The 13,311-nt window shown below is 38.9% G+C and overlaps 1 protein-coding gene and 2 non-coding genes across 4 annotated transcripts; all 3 read left to right on the forward strand.

The window, feature by feature from the left end:
- Positions 1-730: 730 nt before the first annotated feature.
- Positions 731-5,948, forward strand: LOC116510650 (60S ribosomal protein L21). 2 transcript variants are annotated; one of them, XM_032220277.1, is made up of 6 exons: positions 731-810; positions 2,930-3,008; positions 3,296-3,357; positions 4,328-4,440; positions 4,778-4,928; positions 5,820-5,948. In XM_032220277.1, exons 2-6 carry the CDS (start codon positions 2,942-2,944, stop codon positions 5,907-5,909), a joined length of 483 nt encoding a protein of 160 aa, XP_032076168.1. In that variant the 5' UTR covers positions 731-810; positions 2,930-2,941; the 3' UTR covers positions 5,910-5,948. The 2 variants fall into 2 exon arrangements, with proteins under 2 accessions (XP_032076168.1, XP_032076169.1); XM_032220278.1 differs by having other exon boundaries at positions 741-766.
- LOC116510845 lies at positions 3,808-3,889 on the forward strand. Its single transcript, XR_004255681.1, has one exon. It is a non-coding gene; the product is annotated as a small nucleolar RNA SNORD102 (small nucleolar RNA).
- Positions 4,504-4,636, forward strand: LOC116510855. The gene has a single exon (XR_004255689.1). It is a non-coding gene; the product is annotated as a small nucleolar RNA SNORA27 (small nucleolar RNA).
- Positions 5,949-13,311: the final 7,363 nt, after the last annotated feature.

A 13,311-nucleotide genomic window follows, 5' to 3' on the forward strand; every position in this document is an offset into this window, starting at 1 on the left:
TTTCTTCCAGAAAAAAGAAAGTCCAGTTTTGCCTTTTGAAAAGCACCTTTGGGGCAACCATGACCTGGGATGATTGAGAATCTCCATAGACATTGTTTTTGAGCTAATTTATGCGGGATGAATCTTTCAACTTAGTGTTGTATCTTTTTATTCTTGATGCATGTTATTTTATTCTCCTTATGTACACTGAGAGCATATGCACCAAAGACAAATTCCTTGTGTGTCCAATCACACTTGGCCAATAAAGAATTCTATTCTATTCTATTCCTCTTCTATTGTGCTGGTTTATTTAATCCTGTCTGAGCGAGCTTCAACCTTAATCCACTACGCAAGAAACAGGACCGCAGAACTGCTGCCTATGGGACGGCATCGAGTTGTCCCCAAACCTCCCACTTATGGCCAACAGTACAAACACCCCGCCTTTTTTTCTTAGCCTCATATGAGTGCCCTCCCAGAAAGCTGTCTAAAGCAGTGCCTGCTCCAGTTCAGTATCGTAACACCTAAGAAAACCCAGAACATTTATTTTGGGGCGACTTAAATATTTGCCTCCTTCCTATTTCCTTCAACTTGCGGCGAGAATATAGTCAGTTCCCCCACCACCACTCCAACCAGGTATTTCTGCGAAACCGTTTTTCAATCGGGCGCTTTAAAGACAGGCGCGGGTCAGATTAGTCCCTCCCTTCCTCGCGCTAAACCGGAAGAGAGGCGCGGAGACCTGGCGAAGCGCCGCCTTCTTTCTTTTCGGCCTGTGGACGCCATCTTGAAGGTACCCGCTGCAGTTGGGCTGCTCTTTTTTTCCGTCGGGCCCCGGTATGCGGAGGGTGGCGGGAGGGGAACGGTAGCCTTGGGGCTGGCCGGAGAAACGGGTGAAAGGAAACCCGGCTCGCTGGGATCCGGGAGGGCCTGGGCTGTTTTGAGATGGTGGGCTCGGAGCGGCGGGCAGATATAAAGGCCGGGCGGAGAGCGGCGGGGAGGCGTAGGGAAGCGAAGGGGATGAGAGGAGCCGGGCGGGGAGGCTAGGAAGATAGAAGAGCGAGAGAACGGAGTCAGATCCGGGCCAGAAGTGAAGTACGGGCAGCGGCAGCGGCGGGAGAAAGGAGGGCATCCAGGCGCACGTGGCTAAGGCAAAAGCCCTGCTGACGAGAGGCCTGCTCTTCTCCCTCCCCCTCTGGTAGCCCAGCGCTTGGGAAGAGCCCAGCTTTGCATTTAATAAGCCTAAGAGCTTTCTCTGACTAAATACGTGAAACGGATACGAATAAATGGGGACATTGACGGTACGCACCAAAGTGCCCATTTATTCGTATCCGTTTCATGTATTCATAATCATGTTTATACTTGTATCTGTTACCTTACACATGCTCGACAAATAATAAGAATAAAATAAAAATAAAGTTTAGTAACTTGAAGCACGTGGTTTGAATGCAGTGAGGGCGGGAGAGAGATGTCCCCTCCAGCCTCGAGAAAAATAGTAAACACAATCGCTCCATCATGAGTCCATCTGCGATTTGGCATGGCAGAGTTGCGTATATTTCCCCCCAAGAAGTTGAAACTGGTCGACGTGGGTTTCTCTAACCTGGTGCCTACCGTCAGATCGGTTGCGAATTGGCTTATTTGGGAGGCCATCAATTGGGGGAGTATTCCTGATCGACGTGCAAGGATATGATCGTAGGTCTTGGGAAGTGATCTGGCGCATCGATTTAACTTTTTTAAAAATTAGACTTAAAAATATGGCGGTCCTTTTTAACGCTTCAACCCACGATCTTTTGAATTGCTTGAAGTTTAGTTACTTCTCTTGCTAATACTTTTCTTCTGGGTTGCATTGCAGTAAGTGTGGGGAGAGGTTACCACATTCAGAAAAGACAAAGCTCAGATCTTTGTAATGTTTTTTCTAGGCCAGAAAGGCTCCCTCTCCTTAAGGGAGAAGGCTACATTTGCAGTCCTTTACTTGTTAGTCTAATGTGATGGGATCGGAGTGGAGATTGCTGTTTTAATTTCAGAAATTCTTGTTGCATTCAGTTGAGTCCTAATTATTGCTACAATTCTGGTGTTGTACGTCAAAGTAACTACAATTAGATTACTAAAGCAAAAACTTTGTTTTTCTGTACTTGCATTTTATTAAGATTTGTTTACTTTCAAATTATTCAGTTGGATAATTTGGGACGGAGAGAATTAAATTTTGAACAGTGTATCTAGAACAGATCAACATTTGAGACACTTGCTTTGTATACTAGGCTATTCCATCCTGGCTGCTGGGTATGGTAGATGAAGTAGGAAAAGTCCAGGGTATTGAATAGGGAAAGGGTGATCTAGTGCAGTGTTTTTCAACCACTGTGCCGCGGCACACTAGTGTGCCGTGACATAGTACAAGGTGTGCCGTGGGAAAATTACTTTATATATAGTCAATATAGGCACAGAGTTAAATTTTTTTAGCATTTTCTAATGGTGGTGTGCCTCATGATTTTTTTCATGAAAAAAGTGCCTTTGCACAAAAAAGGTTGAAAAACACTGATCTAGTGTAGACTGCCACAGGCAAATCCCATATGTATAGTATATCCATCTTAGCTGAATAAGTAAGAGTGTAAGTGTCTTTAAAATAGGCTATCTTTCTACTTCTGAGAAAGCCATTAAAATGCTCAATCATACTTGGGGGTCCTTATAAGAATTTGACACTTAAAGGATTTTGTGTGGAAGTTGTATTTTGGCAGGGCTTGTTCAATTCATATACAAATTACCAAGCTCAATTTAATTTTACAAGATTTCAAGAGCTGAAAATGTTTTTTTCTGACATAAATTCTCTTCATTACAGTCATGTGTTCAATAATAATAAAGCATCACTATTTTAGTATTTACAAGAAAATCCATTTAAACTTAACACAGTTATCTTTATATTTCTTTTGTCTGAATTGTTGTAAATTGATTACTCTTACAGTGATCTGTCAAGATGACAAACACAAAGGGAAAGAGGAGAGGGACGCGTTATATGTTCTCAAGACCCTTTCGCAAACATGGTAAGTAAAATTTATTGAGCCAGTTAAATTTAATAAAATGATGGAAATAATGTTGGTTGAATCCCTTACCTGTGTGAATTATATAACATGCACTATAGTTAAAGGAATATCATCACATAATTTAAAATTCACTGTTACGTTTGCCTAATGCCTACTGTTGATCATTATTGGGTGAAATAATTCCTTAATTCTATTTTTAATTTTAATCCTTAATACAGGATTGGGGTATTAAAGTACATGAAATTAAATTAACTAAAATGTAAGTAATTGTTGCATTTTTTAAAAAGGTGTTGTCCCTCTTGCTACCTACATGCGAATCTATAAGAAGGGTGATATTGTTGATATTAAGGTATGTTTCTTTAAAAATTACTTTCCTGAAACTAAAATTATGTTACACAACTGTTATTACTTTATTAAAATAAAAGTGTAAAACACCATAATATAAAAGGATAAACAGTTGTCTTCAAATTATATTGCTGAACTTTGTGAGTGCTTGGGTATCTAATATTTAATTTGTTGTATTAATTTAATTAATATTTGTTTATTTAAAAATAATAAATATATACAATTTTTTAAAAGTAAAAATTGTGTGGTTGTAATGGAGCATCTGTAATCAGATGTGCAGTATTTCACTTGAGATTGGATATAGTTTTGTTTCTTGAAAAATACTAGTGATATTTTTTCTAATGTGTAACTTTAATCAAATGGCCTGGGTTAAATTTTTGCTGAATTCTTAGCGCAAAGCCTAATTTGACTGTCTGATTTTGTAATGCTGCATTACATTATTTTAATGCTCTGGTGCTTGATGATGAATCTCTCCTATGATTGCTTTGTAATAAGTAAAGCAAACTGAGCAAAACATTTCACCGGCACTGAAAGCAAACCAGAGACATTATCTAGCTCTCCAGAAAACTTAGGCCCCCAGACAAAATAATAAAATTAGGATAGGGGTTTATACTGATTTATAATGTAATAAAGATATGATGTGATTAGTAAGCCATGTGTGATTCATTGGGCTCATAAATTCTGCCGATACCATTTATAATTTGGTGGCTGATTAATAAAATTACTGGAAGATTGGGGTTCAGTTAAAACAGAAAATCGTTTAATCATTCTTGAGTAGCTGACTTAGTAAGCAAGCTTGTTCTGATTTGACTAGAAAAGCTTATACTATGTGGGCAGAGCAGCAATTATATTCATTAATTTAAGAACACTGGCATTCAGTTGTAAATAATTCTTTGATGTCCTTTCCCAAGATTTTTTCATTCTCAGGCATTTTTATTTATAACTATTTATGGTGTAACTTTTTGTACTAACAGGGCACAGGAACAGTTCAAAAAGGCATGCCCCACAAATGTTACCATGGCAAGACTGGAAGAGTATATAACATTACTCAGCATGCTGTGGGCATTATTGTGAACAAGAAGGTTAAGTAAGTGCTCTCCTTATTTTCGACTTTATTCCTCATTACTGAATGTTATGTTAAGATATGTCTGTTTCCCCCTTCACTTTACCAATTAGACATTTCTTGTCTTAATTGGTCATTCAGGGGGGGTTACAGCAATTATCCTTTTAAAACCCAGCCAGATTATATTTAACTGGCTTGGATCCTGTCAGAGGAAACAGATGCTGAGTCTCTTCTGCAACAATATATAGTTTGGAAATGTCAGACAATAGAGCTTTGCTGACTTGATCTCAGTGATCTAGTTCTTGCTTATTAAAAAAAATTGATAAAACTCTGACTGTGCCCATATCTTTTTTTCTCCTAGAGGCAAGATCCTTGCTAAGAGAATCAACGTGCGCATTGAACACATTAAGCATTCTAAGAGCAGAGACAGTTTTTTGCAGCGTGTGAAGGAAAATGAAAGGAAGAAAAATGAAGCAAAGGAAAAGGGCACTTGGTTTGAGTTAAAACGCCAGGTAACATTGAGAATATATCTCAAATACGGTAGTTGGTTCTAAATCTAAAGTTACTTTGAAAAACACCTTGTATGTAACTAGACAAAAATGTTGAGAGTTGTTTAAATTTGTAACAAGACAAAAATGTTACATTATCTAATGTCATATACATTATCCCTGTCAGATCTCACATAAGGGAGAGCTAGTTGACATACAGGTAGTCTTCAACTTGCGAACATAATTGAGCTTGGAAGTGCAGTCATTAGTCAAATAACCAGACCTGATTTTTAAGCAAATTCCATGGTGATTAGGCAAATCAGTTTTCCCCAATGGGCATTTTTCCTGTTGGAAACTGGTGAAAAATGTTGCAATTTGTGATTAGGTGACTGGGATACTGCAAATAGCCTTAACTATGAACCAATTACCAACTGTCCCAAGTGCAGTTGTGCATGGAGTGTGTGATCATCATAATTTCAAAAGCAGGCCATAAGCTTCTCTGGGGAGGATTCTATTGTAGCGTTGAATAACTGTCTGGTTGTAGGTTGGGAACTATCTGTAAATAAAATATCATGTCTTTAATTTATATAGTGTTTAAATGTTACTGCATGTCTTGATCTATTGTCTACTGTTCATAACAAGCTAAATTGGGGGGAAAATCAAAGGGGGCACGAAGAGTCAAAAAATGATTTTAAAGTTGTCGGTCACCTTATTAAAAGAACTAGCTTAATTTCTCAAATATAAAAGACTATATAATTTTTTTTTGTCTTTGCTCTTAAGATATGTTCCTAATTTTGAGTGAAGACAAAGTGACCTAATTATTAAGTGTGTAGTGGTAGAAAATGCTCAGTAAAAAATTTTTTTTGATATATCTTGCATTGTTGTAACACACTTCTTTTGTATTCTTCTTTACAGCCTGCACCTCCAAGAGAAGCTCACTTTGTTAGAACCAATAACAAAGAGCCAGAGTTGCTGGAACCAATTCCTTATGAATTCATGGCATAGTCTGTATGAACAAAATAAAATAACTTGAAAGGAATTGAAGCACTTGTTTGCGTATTCAAAATTATTATTTCTGAATTGAAAGTTCTGTATTTCTATTATTTACTCTTTATGTTATAATTCAGCATACAATTAATTATGGGCAGACTAAGAGGCAGCTATTTTTCTGTGAACCATAAATTACTTGTCTGTTGGTAGCCTTCAACTAGTTTTTATAAATAAACAGGAATATTCTTACAATTACTTCCCAGTATATTCTAAATTAAAAATGTGTTAAAGATAGAAAATATTGGAGTTATAAATCTAAAGAATGAGGTTTGTAAAAAACATTGCTGATTCTGTTTCAATTATTTTTGAGAAACTAGCACATTTCTCAAATTCTTTTTTTGGTTTTCTAATAAGATACTCTCCATTCTTGATAATTTGGCACTATATCTGTTATTTGCACGAACTACTAAAAGTATCTCACCTCTCTTCCTTACCCACCAATGTCAGGGAATCCTAGTAGTATGAATTAGTCTGAAATTGATCGTGACATTCAGATCACAAGTTTGTAAAAATCTGACGTGAGAACTACTAAATGAATATTGTCCACTTGTATTCTGTATTCAGAAATGTTTTCCCATTTAAAAGCTTCATACCCCACTTTGATGAACATGAAAAACTCACAAATAACTCCAGGGTTTGTTTGTTTTTTAAGATTTAACACAATGGAATGAGTGACAGGTAGGAGCAAACCCTGAGAAGATGAATTAATTTTCCAATTTAAGAAAAAATATGGATAAGATATGTGTGTTATAAGTTAGCAAGTCTGATAAAATGTTACTAATCAAATAATAGATCATGTACATCTATTATGTTTGGTATCAAATATGATGGCATTGTTTGATAGGACGTCTGGGGACAGAACATCCCTCTCCTTGGTGGTAACATTCAGACAAATTTAAGTCAAGCCAAAAGAGGCAGCACGTATTAACTTACCTCAAAGTTAACTGAGGTTAGTACGTTAATGGGAGACACTCCCAGGAAATATTACGGTGGGGGCTAGACTAGAAAGCCAGCAAAGTATTCCAGAGGAAAGCAGTGGCAAGCCAACTATTACAGCTGACAAAAGACAGGCATTTTTATAAAGTTGTGCTTAATTGGAACCTACCATTAAACTGCATATCTTTGGCTTGGTTAATACTGTATATGTGTAAACCTGTTGATTATACTTTAGTGATGTGTATATAAACCAAATATTCTGACTGGTTGCTGTACATAAGGCAACCCTTTTCACACAAATTTCAACTTTTCTACTGCAGGAGACCTGATCTTGAAACTGAAATCAGGCAAGCTTCATATGACTACAATGTTTGATTTCCAGCAAAATAAGCACTTGTGCTTTGTGCCCTTTAAATGGTGGGACTTCAACTGCCTTTACAAACTGCTTGACAGAATGAGTTTTGGAACAGGCTTTAGACTTTGAGGGATTGCTTAGTTGATTTGGGGGTTTTGAGCAGTTACGAGCATGTCAGAACAATAGGGAAATTATATAATCGATGAAATATTTCAACATTTAAATGCAGAGAAAAACGGGTGGGAGAGAACGTTTTTTATCCTTGTCCCCTTCCACAATGTATTTAGACAATATATGCATATGCTGACTCTGTAAACTGCTTAGGGCTGTAAAGCACCAGAGCAGAACTATGATGGAAACCCGTATTTACTTACTTACAGCAAAAACCACCCTATAGCAAACCATGGGCTTGCTTAATGGCCATGGCACTTAATAACTGCCACAAAAATGATTGTAAAATCTGGAGCTCCTTTTCTATTGTCACTACTTAGAATCAATTGTGAGCTTAATTAGTCACTGGTGGGATTCAAATAATTTGACAACCGGTTCTCTGCCTCAATGACCGGCTAGGTAGGCGTGTCTGGGTGATGGTGGGTGTGGCCATCTTGACATGTGACTGGGTAGGTGTGGCCAGCTTGACATCACGTTGAGGGGCACCTCTCGCCATGCCCGGCCATGCCTCGCCCCTTACCTCCCAGCCACTGCTCGTCACATCCAGCTACTGGCTCTGCTGCCCAGCCGGGCGAGTAGCTGAGTGAGCAGCCAGGTAGTCAGGCAAGGAGTGGCTGCGAGGGGAAGGGCGAGGTGATGCCAGGTGTGGGGAGGCACGCTATTCAGCCAGTTCACCAAACCACAAAAAGTTAGCTACCGGTTCTACTGAACCGGTTCTACTGAACCTGTGCGAATCAGGTTTATTCATGGTTTATGGAATATGCTACAATTCTTTCAATACAAAGTCATAAATTGGTTCATAAATTACAATGATTGGATGCAAATGTTTTAAGCCTAAATCCCACAAATTTCCTATATTGTGTGAATCAGGACACTGCCATTCTTATCCCTAACCAAGATGACAGAGGCCGGCATTTGATTCATTTCAGACAAACTCTTGTTTCAGTTAGAACTAATTTTAAGATTTACCTTTGATGCACACCTTAATTTAGATATATGGCCTCTAAGGAATTTCTGTCCACTATTGCCAAGTGGTAACAAAATGCCACTACACTGAGTTATGGCTAGAGTGGTTGAAGTGTTAATTCTGGAGCCACAGATATTTTAAGATATTGTAACACCTTTCCCAATAATAGTGTTCTGTTTTGTTTTTAGAAATGCTGATCTGGTTGGAATTGTACTATCAGAGAAATCTACAAAAGTTGCTTGATATGTCCTCCACCCCCCATTACTAAAAGCCATACATAAATTAGTCCCAATTGGCATGAATCATTAGTAAAAATTGGGGAGTGGAGATTGGTGGCTGCAAAGAAGTTGTAAATGAAGCTTGCAGGGGAGCTTAATTTGTAATGATTAGTCACTGAACTTTTGATGTCATGTTTTGTAACGTTGAGGGTGTACATTGTCACCTGTAGGCTTTTGTCTTGGTGAACCTTTTGTATTCTTCACTTCATATTTTCCAGTCTTTTTTTTAATGTTTCTGAATCTTCAAAGGCCCCTCCTTATTTGTTCCTATTGTATCTATCATTTCATTTTGTATCAGTTCTTCCTCTCACCCCCACATCTGTCACTTAACCTTCTTTCCTGAGATTGAGTCATTGTTCTTTCTCGCACAACAAACAGCTAATTTTGTTAGTGCAAAAGGCAGTTTTTCCTGGACTATGCATGTTTCAAGCACATCTGCCTACCTACAAAGGCAGCTGTTGAGATCAAGTAGGGCAGGCTAAGCCAAAGGTAAAAGGAAAGCTGTTGTTGGAGAACAACAAGATTTTAGACTCTAAACTTCAAAAAAATGTGGAGAATTGGCTTCATCCTTGGATACATTATTAGGTGCCTCTTACAGCAGCATTAACTGGGCATTTGAAAAGCTAGCACGCAGCGCATCTAGTCTATGCACAGGCTGTGTTCATGCAGCACAATACGTCTGCTTGCTTAACCAGAGTTCACTAAATAACCCATGATTTACTCCAGCGGTGGGTTCCTGCCAGTTCTAACCTCTTCTATAGAAGAGATTCCACAAATCTATAGTGCCATTTAGAACTGGTTCCAGCTCCCTCCCATCCGCACATCATCAAGATGAAGAGCAAGAGGAGGAATTCTGGGAATTGAAGTCCACAAGTCTTAAGCTGTCAAGTTTGAACACCCCTGGGGTTAGGGGTGCAAGGGTCTCGTAACTTGACAGCTTTAAGACTTGCGTGCTTCAAATGCCAGCGTTTCTGAGCCAACATTTTGATTGCTAAGCAAGAGCGTTAAGTGAATTTCACCACATTTTACAAGTTGGCCATGCCCACCCAGTCACATGGCTGGTAAGCCACTCCCACTCAGCCACATGGCTGGCAAGCCACTCTCAGAAGGCAGGGCACACCTATAGAAGAGGTTCTTAAAAAAAATTGAAACCCACCACTGACTTACTCAAACTATAAGATGTACCAGACTATAAGATGCACCTAGATTTAGAGGAGGAAAACAAGAAAAAAAAATAGTTTTTGGCTTCTGTGTATCCCATTTTCACCCTCTCCAGCCCCCGGAAGCACTTTGCAAGCCAAAACCAGGCCTGTTTTTGGCCTCCTAAATCCTCCGCACATCACGTTTTTGCCAAAAACTCGTCCTTTTGGGGGGAGATGTTCACTGACTCACCTCACTTGTTGCCCCCAGCCTCCTTTTCGCTGAGAGGCAAGGCTTTCCTGAAGACCTCTGCAGCCGATAACAGATCTCTGGATCGACCCGGAGCTCTGTTATCTGCTACAGAGGCCTTCAGGAAAGCCTTGCCTGCTACAGAAGAAATGGGCCGGCAAGGCAGGTGTCAGGGTATGTGAGGCCTGGCTGCAACTGTTCGAAGGTAAGTACCCTTGCACCCTGGAGTGGGTGGGGTCTTAATTAGGGCTTATTTTGCAGGTAGGGCTTATATTGGGCGCTCAAGTAAAAATCAAGCTAAGGCTTATTTTTGGAGTAGGTTGTGTTTTCGGGGAAACATGGTAGATGTCCACAAAATGCTGGGTATACAGTAATCTTTTTCACCAATCATATTTTGCAAAATGTAGCCCTTAGGCTGAAAAAGGTTGACATACTTCTGATTTATCCCAATGAAAATTGAGCATGTTCAGTGCCCATGAAATACTAATTGCTGGAGAGCAAACCAGAGACATGGAAATAGCTCTAGAAGTGCCCGAGAAGAAGACTTAGGTGACTGACTAGAATCCAGAATATGAACATTTCATTCTGTTGAAGAGTTTTCTTCTTTGCCTGTAGAGATTTCTCCCACTCCTCCATTTCTCTGGCAACTGCTAATACATCCCACATTTGTAGACTCCTAGCATGATTTCCAGAGCCAAACACTGAGTTCATATTAAAACAATTTAAAATGGAAGCTGATCAATTATTAGGCTGCATCTCAGAATACGAGCCTCTGTGGATTATGATGTTTGATTTGGATTGATAGTATGATAGCTCCATCCATTTCAGATCTACATTTCCTGAAAAATTCAGTGAAATTTGCTGCCATGAAGTGTGTTTCTCTGGAGGGCTATAGCCTCGTTTATTATGATTGGATGTGTGCTTATTATCTTTAATCAGAGGAGAAAATGTGATTCACAATTTTAATCCTTCAGCAAAAACATTAGCTTGGGCAGCGATGTTTAGCTATGTAATGTATCTCTTGTGATATAGGTTTATTATAGAATGAAAGCAATATGATTATGGGCCATCAAGTTGTTGATCTTTAGGGACCACACATTTAGATTTTCTTCATATTGTGGCCTATCAGCCGCCGGCCCCTTTAGCAGCCAAATCAGAGAAGGAGGAGGAGTGGGAGTCCGGGTCAGCATCAAGGCAACCTGACAGCTCCGAAGGGGAAGAGGGAATGGAGCTGGCAGAGAGACAGAAGCGGAGCCTGGGCCGTCCATCAGCCCTCAGATGGAGAGTCACAACGAAGATGATATGAACTGGCACACTTGGTGCACTGTATTTGAATTCAATGTTGCAACTGTTCAGTCAGCTTTACTGACCACAGTTATACTTCAAAAGGTTGGGGCTGCTCTCTTCAGAATTTTTTGAATGAAATACAATCTCCTCAAGTCAAAGAAAGCCCTGTTTTACAAATTTTAGGATAATATGGACATATGGACCAGATTTTAATGGCAGTTTCCTCTCTCCATCAGGAATGAGCCATGTTGACACAGTAGTTAAGAGTGCAGTACTGCAGACTACTTCTGCTGATTGCTGGCTGCCTGCAATTTGACAGTTCAAATCTCACCAGGCTCAAGGTTGACTCAGCCTTCCATCCTTCCAAGGTGGGTAAAATGAGGACCCAATGTTGGGGGCATATATGCTGACTGTAAACTGCTTAGAGAGGGCTATAAAGCACTGTCAAGCGGTATATAAGTCTAAGTGCTATTGCTATAGTGCTACATCTCCACACCATATCAATGGCAGAAAAACAAACTATGTGATCATGCCAAGATGCAAAGAAGTTACAAGCAGGAGAAAGGTAGTTGTGTTTCCCAATTTTCATCAACTGGAGTGTTACACATATCTTTTGAACAAAGCCATGTACTCCTGTGGGTCAGGTGGGATATACTTTGCAGTAATGGGCAAACGCCCTGCCAGAAGCAGGGAGGAGAAAAAGATGAAATGCCCATCTTTCAAGAAAGTGCCAGCAATAGCTCTATGCCACCCCTGTGTAGAGGATCAATAGACTCACAACAAAGATGATATGATCTGGCACACTATATCAGAATTCAACGTTATAACTTTTCAGTCAGCTTAACTTGTGATATCAGTTCACCTGATACCATAACCAGCAATAATTCAACTACAAGCAAGGTTTTAAAATAATCTTTTAATTATTCATTTCATTACTGATCTGACTGATTGTATTCTGAATGAGGTATTTTAATTGTAACCCAGCCAAAGTCGCTTAGGAGTAAATGGCCTATAACTACACTGATTATGTGTTTATTATTATAAAGGAAGGCTCTTTATTCAGAAAAGTGTCTTGTAGATTTATTTTTCAAAAACTCACTTTTGTCCTTTTTTTGTGTGATTCGGTTTTTACCAAATAAACGGTGCCACTGAATAATGTATATAGGCTTTCACATTCATGTGAAAAACATGGAAACTGAATTGTCTTTTTAAAAACAAATTTACATACGCTGTTTCATTTTAGATATTTTTATTAGAATGTTTTTATGTTTCTTGATCTGGATTTTTCTTTTATAAAACTAAGTTATAAACCTTTTTATTCTAATGAACATATAAAGAAAATATGGTCATCATATTTATAAATTAAATTAAGTAAACAGGGATTGTCCCATTCCAGTATACATAATTACTTTTGGAATCCGTTTGATAAGGTTTTGCTAGTAGGTGGCAGAAAAATGCTTTTGTGAATGACCTTCAATTTTTGTTCAACCCCTCCCAGTAAAATTCTCCTTGCATGAATGCATTACTATGCCTTTAATTCCCATACGAATGGTATTCTGAGTAATCTCTCTTCCCTCCACACATACACCCCCCAGGCCTCTTAAAGCTGTGCCTACTATTGTTTCCATGGCAATTACACTATTTGCAATGTTGATGTACAACTTCAAAGCAATGTAAGCTTTGCAAGGATGCTGCCTTTATTCAGACTCTCAGGGAAATTAGATAAAAGATGGAAATGAAACGTTTTGAAGATTACCTGTGTGACACATCTCTGCACCTGGCAAAAGGCACTCCTCTTAAAAAACACAGAAGAGTCATTCTAAAGTAAGCTATACCTTCTCCTCCTTTAAAAAAAAGCAGATGAAATCGATGACAGAAAACACAGTAAAATCACTCTGCTAAACAAATAATTCCCTCACCATTCAAACCTCAAACCATTCACTAGGGCTGCATTACTATTAGTATTAGTCTTCT

The sequence above is a fragment of the Thamnophis elegans genome, chromosome 6, assembly GCF_009769535.1.
Source record: "Thamnophis elegans isolate rThaEle1 chromosome 6, rThaEle1.pri, whole genome shotgun sequence".
Classification (NCBI taxonomy): Eukaryota; Metazoa; Chordata; class Lepidosauria; order Squamata; family Colubridae; genus Thamnophis; species Thamnophis elegans.